Raw genomic sequence first — 13,818 nt, 5'->3', positions numbered from 1 at the left:
TTGAAAAAAATCCAGTGAATAATGTAGCTAAAATCATCAAAATACCGAATATCGGGAGGTACCGTTATATGGGGGCTTTACGAAGACCTGGCTGTAGTATCAACTACGAACTTCAAATACCAAATTTTGAAATAATTCCAGTGAATAATGTCGCTAAAATCATCAAAATACCGAATATCTATCGGGGCTATACGAAGACCTGGACCAGCGTAGACAATTTTCTGTCACAGGCTGTAGCACCCATTACGAATTCTAAATACACAATTTAAAACAACTCCCATGAGTAATATCCGCAAAATATCGAATATCGGGGGTACCATTGTATGTGGGCTATACGATATCGTGAACCTATATAGACATTTCTCTTCCAGGGGATAAGTGCTTAGAAAGAACTTCTAGTATGGATTTTTAAACAATTCCATTGAAAAATGTAGCTAAAATCATCAAAATACCGAATATAGGAAGTTACTATTATATGGGCGATATACGATATCGTGGGCAAATATAGACAATACTTTTCCAGGGGATAAAATTCTCAGAAGCAACTCTTGTTGTGGATTTCCAGAAAATTTAATAAACAATTTGGGGGGGGGGTACCGTTATATGGGGGCTATACGATATCGTGTATCGATATAGCTCATCTTCAAACTTGTCCTGCCTGCAGACAAAAGACTGATCTGTGCAAATTTTCAGCTTTCTATCTTTATTCGTTTTGACTCTAGCATGATTACAACAGACGGACGGACAGGGTTAGGCAGACGCATTGACACAGCTGCTTGGACAATGACAATGGACTATCAAACCAAGCTTGGAATTGAAAATGTTGAATGAAAAATTATTTAAATTTGTAAAAATTGTTGAAAATGCGAATTATAATAACCTCCGAATGACGTCGTATAAGAAAACACAAAAAATCTACTTATATTTATAAAGGCGTTTAAAATTTTTTGACATATCAATGTTCCCAAGCGTTGATGCATCTACCTGTATTTTTCTACCATGGGGACAGTGCGTTAAGGAAACGATTACATTGTTATCGATTAGTTTATTTTTACAACCACAGGGAAATTTAGCGCGTTTTTTATTTTTGATTAGGAAAAGATTATTAACAAATTCTTTGGTAACAACATTGTGCCACAGGGTATCCTTCATATAATTAAATTATAAAAAAATCATTGGCGGGTAAATCTTTTATTTATTGTGAATGATTACTTTGTGTAAATGAAACGATTATTATGTTATCGATCTCTTCTCTAACTGATACAGGAAAGAACTTTTGAAAAATAAACATAATTTTATTAATTTATTAGAAACATTTCCATACATTAATCAATTTCCATAACAAGGGATGAGATAATTGGCAGGAAATACCTTGTAGTTTGTTCTTGGGCAGCATAAAATACCTGATCCAAAGATTTCTTTGCTACAGATTTGTTTTGGAAGTGCTCCTTCAGACAAAAATCCATTAGGTTTTCGGACAAAAAACTTCCAATTTTGGGCTTTCTCAAAACATTTGTGAAAATCAAAAATTTATTACACTTTTTCCAGAAATTTTCTCTATTCTAAGTAAAATAAATTTTAGTTCTGTTCCAGAACTGCAAGACTCTAAGAATGTCAACTAGGATAACCGACTTTTCTTTATAGAATTTCTCATTTACGATTTCTTTATCAAATCTCTTCTTTAAATGCATCTCCATTAGTTTTTTTCAATAATTTTAAAAATATTTCATTTTATTTAAAAATTATACAAGTATACATTATAATTTGTATAAACTACAAAAAAAAAAAAGAAAATTATAATAATAATAATAAGATTGCATATATGTAAAAAAATATATATTTCTTTCCAGTACTTAATAACAATCAGCGAACAGGGATTCATCTTCGCATTTAATGGCAATTAGTATGTCATCTAACAGTGATATAAAGCTCTCTGAGCCCAATAGCCAGTCGTTGTGATTTTTCAATAACATTTTTAAATCTAAACTTTTTATGGCACGCATAAACTCTCGCACACCCACCGTCGTATAGGCCTTGTACAGATTTGTGTCAATCGTGGACGTGGGCTTCTCTGGGGGTATACCATTATTCATAAGATCCATTTTTTGTTCATATTGTGCCACCAATAAATTGATATCTTGTGATTCTAGAATATAATCGATTGCTTCATCGGATTTGGTGTTTTGTTCGGGCGAGGTTGAGGGAGAAGCTTTCGCAGCGGTTGGGGGTGACTTGAAAACAATGTTATTATTTTCACCAAAATCGAAAAGATCATTATTTAAATCTTCTGTGGGCCCCAGAGACGTTGGACTCGAAACTGGTGTGGTTTTGGCACTGCTGTTATTGGAGCTGGTCGTGGAGCTTTTTTCCAGTTCATCAATCATAGATTCGAAATTATATTTCTTTAACTGTTCCAATAGGGTGTGAATTAAACATACCGCTGTCTTCAACACCTCCAAATCACAATCGTCTTGCAAACATTTCAACATCACCCCCAAACAGCCACGTTGTGAAAGTTCATGGAACACCTTCATGATTCTCAATTTGATTTCCTTTTCGTTAAGTGTGACAATTTTCTTGTATTCTTTGGAAAATGTCACAGTGGGGAAAGTGCCATCGATCATGCCTTGATTGGTGAATTGCCGTTTGAGTTCCATGCCCCAGACATGCAGTACCTCTACCTTAACCTCCCAATGCAGATCGAAGAGAAGACAATGTGTTAATGTGGAGTAGAGGGTGTCCATATATTGTGGTGGTATCTTGCGATTGTCGTAGATAATGCCCAGGGTCTTGACGGCCTCTTTGCGTACTATGCCCTCGCTTTCATTGAACAAAACGGTGAATAAATGTTCCTGCAGAAAACCAGAAATTAAAATACTTAAATTTTTCCATTAATTTTGGGGACCATACCAACAAGTCATTGTTGTTCAAATCATTTTCCCAAATAACATTTATCATCACCATTTTGGATAGACACTTTAAGGCCGAGGCCCTGACATAGGCTTCTTGATCATTCTTGGCCATTTGCAGGATAATGGGACACATTTTGGCCTCATAGAGGAAATTTTGGAATGCTGGAAATTCTGAAAACAAAAAATTTATTTGCAATTTTAAAAAGAGCCTCGCTTTCGATTTGTGAAATACTTACTAACTCTGCTAATGCTTGCAATGGACGTGGTCAACTCCAACGTACTGTCTCTTACTTCCCAGGAAATGTCATGAAATCGTTTCACAATAATTGGACCCAAACACACCAAACCCGAGCCCTGCAGATTATCCACCAACAAGGCCATATTGGGTGATAAGAAATGTTCTATGGAAAGTTGTATTAGCTTCAGGGCTTGAACGGTAGACTGAAAAGAGTTAAACATAAAAATAATCCTGCAACATTTTACCAAGGGTGCCTCACTTACAGCTTCAGTTAAATTTGGATTTTCCAATATCACAGCTACCATATTGACGACACAGGTTGTTTCAATGCTCTCCTTCCAGGATATTCGATAACGCTTGATTAGTGTCTGCAAACCACTAAGGATGGCATTCAAAACATTCGGTATTGTCACCATGAACTCCAGGCCCACCCAGTTGGGAAATGTGTCCGAGATTGGTGGGCTACCATATTCAGGTTTCCTCTCCTCACTGTACATTGTATTCGAATCACCGATAAACTCTTTCATGGCATATATCATGGCCTGGAACACCAATATGGCCTGTTCCCGTTCCAAGATGTTCTGCATTGACAAGATGCCATGTATGGCCTTATAGGCCAAATCGGCCACAATCACCAGCGATGAATTTTCCGAGGGTATAATGGCATCACGAAACCTATAGCATATGCGCAGGGTGTGTTCACAGGATATTTCAAACAATTTCATGAGATAATTATCGAAAAGTTCCTCCTTACGAAGGCTGCCGGAACGTAGCAGAAACAACAAAGGCATTAACTGAAATGTTATCAATTGATTTTCAAATTTAACTCTCTCAGTTTCAATTTGTATTTCCGTTGGGGCACGACTGCCCAGCTTCTTCCACAGCACATGATAGAGTTCCGCTATTTTAATGCAATTTAACAATTTGGTCCGAGTCACACAGAATTTCATGGTATTATAGAAATTCAAACCGAAACGATTAAAGTGTTCCGGTGTTATCGTCCCCTCATCCCACTGATCCTGTACCAATGTGGCAAAATTCAGGCTTGTCAAGGTGTGAAGGATTTTATACAGGAATGAAGTGTTCTGTGTCATCTCCACCAACTTCCATATGGTCAGCTCTAAATTGTGATGAGTTTGACACAAATTTGCAATATTTGTTTTCTCCTCGGACTCCAGCGTTTGTTCGAACAAATACGACAACAAATCCAGTGTGGAGGACATTTTGTGTTGCAATTCGGAGTCATCAACATTTACCATTATACTCTCCGTTCCCACTTTGAAGACATTCTCTTGTATTGGCCTCACTATCTCATGTAATATCTCCAATACCGCTTGTTCATCCTTGGCCTTTACCGAGAAAGTGTAGATAATTGAATAGAGTAAATGGCGGGCTTCTCTCACCACATACAGAGTGTGATCACGATTGCAAAGCTCCAACAAATATTGCCAACACTTTTTGTGACGAATGTAAGCCATGCCCATGCTGTAACGTGATATCGAGGCCAACAGGCGGGTACAGCCCAGTTTAATGGAGGGATTAAAGCGATTCTTACTTGTCTCAATAATGAAAAGAGCCCTGCAAGTAAAATACACAAGAGATTTAATATCTTCCATTATCAATAATCCTCACTTACTTGTCCATTATCTGCCTTTCGCGCAACATCACCAGCACCCATTCATTTTTTGACATTAGACTGCAAAAGTTCAACATGAACGATGTCACCTTCGGATTGATCTTACCAAAATCCTCCGTCAATATGGCCATACACTTGTCCACCCATTCTATGGCAAATGGTGCTTGCAACACATACAAATTGTCTAGAATAATATCATCATAGAGAAGTTAAGCAACAACAAAAAACGATCACCGAAAACTTGCAATCTTACCTTTTTCCGATAAGTGTGTTATGAGCTTTTCAAAGTAAACATTGTTTGTGGGAGTAAAATTTTCCTGAAGGAGAATATCAAATATGCGTTGTAAACGTTTAAGCACCTGTTGTTGTTGCTCCATTTTTTTGGTATCAAAATTCTCTTAGAATATTATGGTCAGCATATTATTTAAATGTGGACATGGATGAGAGCCCGGCAAATGGTGTGTAGCTGATGAAATTCAATTGAGCTGACCGAAATACTCCTAATCAATGTGAGTTTGCCTGTCTTCTGCTGACAACAAATATAATTTAGGGATCTATAAGTGGGAATTGCCTTATGGCGGTTTGTCGATAATTAATCGATCTTTCATTTAGGAATGATAACACAGGGAAAAATGTATGGAAAACAAGGCAATATATTGAGTTGTGTAGGCCGTTATTTTTATACATTAAAAAATAAACGACAATAAATTTTTAAAGCAAAAAATCAACGGAATATAGTTGCTGTGCTCCAGAACCTGCAAGATTCTACTAGTTTTGCAATTTTCTTCGATATCGCAAAGAAACAAAGCAAATATTAGTCATGTAAATATATAAAAAGTTCGGAGAAGAATGGCCAGGGAATCAAGTCTCCTTCTAGGTAAAAGTGAAATTAAAAATTTTATAGATGAAAATAAATGTTAATTAAAAGCACTGTTCCAGAACTACAAGAATTTAAATTTTTTACTACGATAGCATTTTTTTTTTCAATTATGATATCAAAAAAATTGCAAAACTAGTAGATTCTTGCATTGCATTTTTTTTATCAAAATACGTACTCGGTTAAGAAAGGTCGTCACGCACTTCTACTATTTTGCGACGAAGTTCATTTTTAGTTCCATGGGTACGTAAATAAGTAGAATTGAATTTTGGAATGAAGATTCGCCAGATGCATTGCAAAAGGTACTAACACATTTTGAATAATTAACAGTTTGGTGCGGCTTATAGGCTGGTGGCATCATTGGACCTAATTTCTACAAAAATACTGCAAATCGTAACTTAACTGTGAATGGTAAGCGCTACCGTGAGATGATATCCAACTTTTGTTTTAACCAAAACGCAAGAGCTTGACTTGCATGACATGTGGTTTCAACAAGACGGTGTCATATACCACACAGCACGCGTAAATAATGGACTTATTGGGTGGCAACCAGTCAATTTGCTATGCGATTTTATGCCTTCAGACTATTTTTGTGGGGTTATGTTAAAGCTCATGTCTATACAGATGAACCCACTTCAGTTGAAGTAACATTGGATCATTTATTCATGAGATACCAAATGAATGCCAAAATTCTCAGTTCCAGAACTTACAATAATCTACCAGATTTGCAATTTTGTTTCGGTATCATAAAGGGAAAATCGGTTACCGTAGTAAAAACCTTTTTTGTTTCTGTAGTTTTGGAGCAGACCAACGGATTTTATGCTTTTTTAATTGTAGAATCCTATATTTGGGGAGTATGGACATGTTTTATTTTTGTAACCAGGGTACAAAAACCAACCTGTAGTAACATTTTTAAGTTTTTATTTCGATTATTTGTTTAGAAATACAAAGTAAAAAGGGTATTTTTTGCCTTGAAACCCCATATCTCGAGAAGTGCTGATTGAAAAAAATGATCGCTGTGATTAGGATAACAAGAAAAATTGCAGAATTTTCCGCCAGCTAGAGCTAAACTCAATTTGTACCTTTTATTTATTTATTATTACTTTTTTTTAAGTTCTGGTCAGTCTTCTATAACCGATTTTCCCTTTATGATATCGAAAAAAATGCAAAAAAAGTAGATTCTTGCATGTTCTGGAACAGAGCATTTGCTAAAATTCTTTAATAGCAAACATTATTTAATCTTTCTTTTTTATTATTACAAACAATAAATACAAACATAAAATTATAATCAGCTGATGTACAACTAATTTTTTATTACACCTTGATTACATTTACTTTCACCATTTCGTACGATAATGGGAAATAGAAAAGTATCAATCGATTTCACCTTAAAAAGAAAGTAACGATGCTATCGATATTGACATCGATTGCTTGTCACCTTTAGTTCATTGTCGATTTTCACATCCCTATGCTGTTTAAAGAAATTTATATTTATTTAGGTCTTTAGAAAATATAAAAAATACAATTTTTACCCTATAATATTATCCTAATAATTGACGAAAATCAAATTCAAAGATTCGGCCATAACTTCTTTCACTAAAGTCATGCTGAGATATAGAAAATAGAACGATAGGGAAGTTCATCAAAATAAAGTGTAATAACATCAGCAGCAGCAGTAGTTGAAGTCGCAGCCGCCGTATCGAGAGACACCGAAAAGAATTGCACTTTTCACTAATCCAACAACAATTACGCTGGATATGGACAATAATGCAGACAACAACACGAAAACAACAACAAATTTAGCAAACACATCAACGCAAGCCAACAAATCATTATCGTTATCATCCTCCTCAATTACCCAGCAGCAGCAACAACATCAAATTCAACAACTATCCACCACAACAGTGACAACAACAACAAGTAGCACTAACTCCTTTTGGAAGAATAGTAACAGGGTTGTGCCTGGTCGACCAAGTCCAAAACGTGACACCAGTACTTTGTCTGGTAAGGTAGCTGGGGTTGGTCACAGTGGCGGTATGATGGCAACCTTTCGTGATTACCAAAATTCCGTCAGTGATGCCTGGGACACGGGTGATGATGAATTTTGCATAATATCGAATGCCACGCAACAACAACAACAGCACCAATTTAACAATAGAGGAACCAATGTATCAGATGAATCTTCGGCACCCATCCATAAAACCGGTAATTTTTAGGAGGGTTTTAAAATTGTTTTAATTAATTTGTGGCACTTAGTGTCATATAATAAAAGATAAGCAATGTTTTTAAGATTTTTTGTGAAAGATAACTGTTTTTTTTTCTTGCTTCTTTCCATTTAGATCCCCGAATATCACGTCAAGTTTCACAAACATTGGCTCAAAATGTCATTGAAGTTCATAAATCGTCAACAATGACAACAAACAGCGGTGGCATATCAGCGGGCGGTGCAACAGCTCCGAATACAATGACGTGTAACAATAATACGGCCAATGAGACTCACAATTCGATGGATAATGCTGTTAAGAATCCGGAGAGTACAACAGCAAAATCAATGCAAAAGGATTTGAAAACGCCAGAATCAGATGAAATAAGGTAAGTAATGAATATTTGAGAACTATTGTGTAATTTTAAATAATTTGTTAACAAATCTCAGTTTTTTAATTGTCTAGTAATAATAGAATTGAAGGCAATTGAAGCTTATTTTGAGTGTAAAACTGACCCATCACCTTTAGCAGAAAATTAAATATTTATTTTATTCGTTGTTGTGAAAGTCTGATACCTCGATCTTTTTGATTTTGAAAACAGTATTCAGTAAATGTTTGGTGTCAAATTTTAGTGGTCCTCCTCTTCTATTTCAAATAAACTGATTATGTAATTAAAGGCTGACCTCAAAGTTCAGCTGCCTTGAAGAATTTTTCCATAATTTAAAAGTATTTTTAATTCAATGCGCCCATTTTTTCTTTTTTCTTCTAGACCTCGTATTCGCCATATTCAAGCATTGCCTGGACGTCCACAGTTACAAAAGTTTACCTCGAATTCTCAGGACTCCGAATATGAAACAAAAATTGAAAAATTCCAAGTTTTATTGGATTCACCGCTATTGGATTTAGTTGCTTTAAAGAAGCTAAGCTGGTCTGGTATTCCTAGAAAGGTGGGTATTCTCAAGCATTTTGGTTTTCAATAATAATTGAATGATTCTATTAATCAATTAGTGTGCCAAAAATATTGTTTCATCAAATAACAGAAAAATATATGTCTCAATGTATCCATTACCAACATATTGCAGAACATGTATAATTTGAGGGTTCCGCATTCAACATCGTGAAATTGCTTTCAAACCAAACTGACCTTTGAATTTGTTTCGTATAGACCCCAGCAATATTTACCAAACCACATGGTGTAGCCAAGAATATGAAGTGGACATAGCGATATGTGAAAATACTTCAGTGCCATACAATATCCTCTTACATTTGTTTATACAGGGACCCCTTTCCCATTTTTATGCCCTCTGTAGCCATATGGTTACAGAGGATATATATCATTGGATAAGGCCAAAAGGCGTCCCATCGAAGTAACGTTTTTAGAGCCTATTTTCCTTTGGATCAAATCCGTTTCACGACATTTGGAGTAAAACTTTAACCTAAAGCTATCTTCACTATATAAGTCTTTTCTTCAAAAATCTCTTCTGTTCTATTGGAAAAATTTTATTCTTTTGTTGGCCCTTTTTTGAGATATCGTAGTTTTTTTGTGTTTCTTTTTTATTTATTTTTTTATTTGTGTGTTTACCTATTTACTTATTTACCTTTTTTGCCTTTCCAGATGCGTGCCATAAGTTGGCGTCTATTATCGAAATATTTACCACCTTCTGGCGAACGACGCAATGGTGTGCTGGAAAGTAAACGACAAAATTATCAAGACTTAAGACACAATTACTTTAGGGTCGACAGTCCCGATGAATCGCAACAGGATACATACAGACAGGTGAGTTTTAAAAATCGTTTTTAAATTAGTTACAATTGATAATAAAAACTCCCTTTTTTGTTACAGATTCACATTGATGTGCCACGTATGAATCCCCAAATAGCACTCTTCCAACAAAAACTGGTGCAAGAAATGTTCGAAAGGATTCTGTTCATATGGTCGATACGGCATCCGGCCTCGGGCTATGTTCAAGGGATTAACGATTTGGTTACACCATTTTTTATTGTATTTTTACAAGAGAATTTACCACCAGGTATGGTATTCTTAAGATGAGAATACATAAAACGCGTTTTTGTCTGTCTAAAGTCAACGGCTGGCTTCTTCGGAAAAGATAAAAGGAGCTTAGGGGAAGAAGCCAGTCAAAAAAGTGTGTTATGTATTCTCAGCTTTAAGCTTTACATCTCACAGTTGAATGTTAATACATTTTTCCCTTTAATTTTGTTGTTCCAGGAACTGATATCGAAAAATTCAATATGGACTCATTATCGGTTGAAATTCGTGATGCCATTGAAGCCGATGCCTTTTGGTGTCTATCAAAATTCCTCGATTGCATACAGGATAATTATATATTTGCTCAATTGGGTATCCAGGAGAAAGTGAATCAATTAAAGGATCTAATACAAAGAATAGATGGTAGGTTACTGAAATTTAAAATCATTTTAACTTTTTACATTTTTAATTCTTTTCTGTAGGAAATCTCCATCGTCACTTACAACAACATGGTGTGGATTATTTACAATTCTCATTTCGTTGGATGAATAACCTATTAACTCGCGAATTGCCTCTGCATTGTACAATACGTTTATGGGATACATATTTGGCCGAATCCGATGGTTTTGCATTGTTTCATTTATATGTTTGTGCTGCCTTTTTGTTGCACTGGAAAGAGCAATTGATGCAACAAGTTGATTTTCAGGTGAGATATAAGGATACACCCACACAACTGTGTTGAGAATGGACAAAGTAACAATAATTTTTATACCCTCAGCGATATGGCTAGAGAGGGTATACATCATTTGATAAGGCCAAAAAGGTGCCTCATTGAAATCACGGTTTTAGACCCTAGGTCTCTTTGGAGCAAATCCATTTCAGGACATTTGGAGTCGATTTGGCGATGTTCGTCCGTCTGACTGGCTGGTGCGCACGATAACTCTCGATGATAGTATCCGATTTGATCCAAACTTGGTACATCGTAATATTATTGTCAAGCTCAGATCGAGTTCGGAGATGGGCAATATCGGTCCACTCCTTCTGGTACCTCCCACACAAAATGTCAAAATGTTCAAAAGAAAATAATTGACTTCACAGAAAGAGAAAGAATTATCCGATTTTGCTCCAACTTTGCAAATCATTATATTTGCATCAGTGCTAGGTCAGGTGTGAAAATGGACAATGCCGGTCCACTCCATCAAGTACCTCCTACATAAAGGGTCACAATTTCCAATACCTAAAGGGTGAGATAAAAAACGGCATAATTTTTACGCTTTTTCTAAATTTTATTGAATGAAAGCAAAAATGTCGGAAATATCATCAAATTTTAGAATATGTTTATATTTGTTCGAATTGGTCACCTTTGGCACGAATTATGGCCAATGAAACCGTCACACGCTGCCCGAATGTTGCTCTGCGGTATTTTGGTCCATTCTCGGCGAAGCGCTTGCTTGTGGTGATCGATATTTTGGTATTTTTTAGTGCCAACCTTGCTTTCCAAAATACTCAACACAATAGTCCAACGAATTGGTATCCGGAGATTTTGGTGGCCATTGACCGCAGGAAATTAAGCGAGGAACCTCATTTTGTAACTATTATTGGGTGGCGCGTGTTGAGTGCGATGGTGCTGAGTCCTCCGTTAAAATGTTTGCGTGCCCAAGGTTTTAATACACCCTCCAGAATATATTTAGCGAGAAACACTTTAGCTCTTTTGAGTCTTGTTTCATTCTGTTGCGGAGTAAGTGCTAGCACTTTTTGGAATTTCAATGGCTTTACCCCGAGCTCATTTTTCAATCTTTGCCGAATGGAATATTGCGATATGTTCAGCTCACGAGCTATTTTTAGACCACTGAGACGCGGGTATCAATCAAGTCACTTTTTTATATTCGAACCATTTCTGCTGATGTCTAAAAAGTCTATGTAGGCCCACGTCGTAGAGAACCCTATATATAACCGCTTTATTCGGTATTTTTAGGATTTTAACAGAATTTTTAACGGATTTTATTTTTTGAAAATTTCCAGATTCGTTCCAAATGGTGGAGGGTATTCACTGCCGTTTTACTTGTTTTACATGCTTTTTAAATTACCGGCTATTGTTTCTTATCAATAATCCCCTTTTTTTCGTTCTCCTTCTAGGGCCTTTTATTACTGCTACAAAATCTGCCTACACACAATTGGTCTGATCGTCAAATCAATGTCTTGGTTGCCGAAGCATTTCGACTCAAATTCACCTATGCCGATGCACCCAAGCACCTGGAAGCCAAAAGTTGACATCAACGCCAATATATGTATGTGTCCACTTAGAGAAAACTAAACAGCAAACGAGCTAGCAAGGAAACGTGACTCCCAAAAATAGAAGCGAGCAAAGCGCAAAGAAAACAACAATTGGAAATCCATATTATTTAAACTACATTTTGGATGAGAAACAAACACAACAAAAAACAAACACAACAACAATTTATTAAATAATACATATAAACAAAATAGACCTAGTTATATATTACAAAGCTTAAAGCTACCTTAGTTTATTAATTGTAGTGTGTCAAATCTAAGAAATACCGCAACAACATCTTACCCCCCAAAAACACAAAACGAAAAAAAACATTTGTGTGTGGTGCAAAGCCAAAATAAATAATTAAATGTGTTTGTCTTTATTAAAAGAAAAAAAATACGAATGAATGATATCCCTAGAATTACAAACTAAATCAATGAAAATGTAGTTATTTTTTAACCACTGTGTTGTTTGTTTCCTTCTTTTTTTTAATCTTTTCCATTTTAAATGTTTAAAGCATAAAGCGAGAGAACTTATTTGTCATATGCATCCTGGACGCAAATCTATAGAGTTATATTATTGAACTAGATATCTATGTAACTTTTAAATTTTTATTACTATTATTAGAGAATATCCCGAAACAAAAACCAAAATTTGAAATTTTATTTCATTTAAATAATGAGTAAAAACAAAACAAAAAACTATACGAAATGAAGGTACACAAAAAAACCATATACACACACATTCGCATACAACTCTATTAATAATAATTTGTATATACAATAAAAGATTATATTATATTAAAAACAAAAACGGATAAATAAATAAAAACAAACGATTTCTTAATATATGAGGTGGAGTTTTCTTCAAACGAGGTATTCTAATTATGGAAGACCGCTTGACTGACAAATTCCTTTTGGAGTCCATAAGAAACCTATTTTATTCTCTCAGCCTAAAGAGGTTTTTTGAAAATATTCGGAACAATAACCACACTCTATTCATGTAAGATCTCCCGGCAGGCCCTTAATCATACTGTATAATACGGTGGTCGTATGCATCAGAGGGCTGCAATGAGTATGATCGAGTAGGCTTGATCACACACAGTGGAAATACAATCAAACTCAATCAGTCGGTCAGATGCAACATGTTCATTCGAGTAACTCAAGCCAAACGAAAAAGTTGTGATCAAACATGTATTGATCGAAGTTTTGTGATCGCAATCAAACAGCTCACATGAGTTATTTGTTTACGAACTTATGTTGAATTGTTCATAACGGGTCGATCATCTATGAGGAGTCTTGTCGGTTTGATTCATCCCAGTTAAGTGAGTGATTTGATTTGATTAAAACACAAATGTTCGAAACTGAGCGAAATCATGATTGTAATTTTACAAAGGATTTCATAACTAAAAGCTGTCCCCATAAAAAAATTTGTGCAAATTATATTTAAACAATGTTTTCGTTTTATTTGGTTTTTTGGCGTGTTAGACTTCAGTGACTTATTTGAAAAAAAAAAACAAAATTAAATTTTTTAATAAAGAAACACATAATTGGTATTTAGAAAACTAAAAATGTTTAAATATTTTTTTTATTTTACAATATTTGTCAAGATTTTTCACAAACTTCGACCTCTTCGTTTACCTACACCTGTGTAGTTTCTACTTGCAACAATTTCGTTCGCACTATCACAATA

At 35.3% G+C, this 13,818-nt stretch overlaps 2 protein-coding genes across 2 annotated transcripts; one reads left to right on the top strand and one right to left on the bottom strand.

Moving 5' to 3' along the window:
• Positions 1 to 1,707: 1,707 nt before the first annotated feature.
• LOC131805410 (uncharacterized) lies at positions 1,708 to 5,325 on the bottom strand. Its single transcript, XM_059128543.1, has 6 exons — positions 5,040 to 5,325; positions 4,787 to 4,970; positions 3,414 to 4,728; positions 3,149 to 3,353; positions 2,911 to 3,083; positions 1,708 to 2,852 (listed from the first exon to the last, which is right to left on the bottom strand). Exons 1-6 carry the CDS (start codon positions 5,161 to 5,163, stop codon positions 1,854 to 1,856), a joined length of 3,000 nt encoding a protein of 999 aa, XP_058984526.1. The 5' UTR covers positions 5,164 to 5,325; the 3' UTR covers positions 1,708 to 1,853.
• A 1,793-nt stretch (positions 5,326 to 7,118) lies between these two features.
• LOC101900913 (TBC1 domain family member 22B) lies at positions 7,119 to 12,961 on the top strand. Its single transcript, XM_059128557.1, has 8 exons — positions 7,119 to 7,868; positions 8,003 to 8,255; positions 8,637 to 8,814; positions 9,483 to 9,644; positions 9,711 to 9,897; positions 10,095 to 10,277; positions 10,337 to 10,560; positions 11,991 to 12,961. Exons 1-8 carry the CDS (start codon positions 7,421 to 7,423, stop codon positions 12,123 to 12,125), a joined length of 1,770 nt encoding a protein of 589 aa, XP_058984540.1. The 5' UTR covers positions 7,119 to 7,420; the 3' UTR covers positions 12,126 to 12,961.
• The last annotated feature ends 857 nt before the right edge of the window (positions 12,962 to 13,818 follow it).

This window comes from Musca domestica, unplaced genomic scaffold, assembly GCF_030504385.1.
Source record: "Musca domestica strain aabys unplaced genomic scaffold, Musca_domestica.polishedcontigs.V.1.1 55, whole genome shotgun sequence".
Classification (NCBI taxonomy): Eukaryota; Metazoa; Arthropoda; class Insecta; order Diptera; family Muscidae; genus Musca; species Musca domestica.
The sequence above is the reverse complement of the archived record's forward strand: the minus strand, read 5'-3'. Positions and strand labels throughout refer to the sequence as shown.

Bases quoted from the DNA above. Each gene is read 5' to 3' on its own strand.
- LOC131805410 (XM_059128543.1), bottom strand. From the start codon at position 5,163: ATGGAGCAACAACAACAGGTGCTTAAACGTTTACAACGCATATTTGAT. The intron at 4,729-4,786 runs GTAAGTGAGGAT...TTTTACTTGCAG, and splicing joins GAAAGGCAGATAATGGACAA to GGCTCTTTTCATTATTGAGA. The intron at 3,084-3,148 runs GTAAGTATTTCA...TTTTGTTTTCAG, and splicing joins TGCAAGCATTAGCAGAGTTA to AATTTCCAGCATTCCAAAAT.
- LOC101900913 (XM_059128557.1), top strand. From the start codon at position 7,421: ATGGACAATAATGCAGACAACAACACGAAAACAACAACAAATTTAGCA. The intron at 8,815-9,482 runs GTGGGTATTCTC...TTGCCTTTCCAG, and splicing joins GGTCTGGTATTCCTAGAAAG to ATGCGTGCCATAAGTTGGCG. The intron at 10,561-11,990 runs GTGAGATATAAG...TTCTCCTTCTAG, and splicing joins TGCAACAAGTTGATTTTCAG to GGCCTTTTATTACTGCTACA.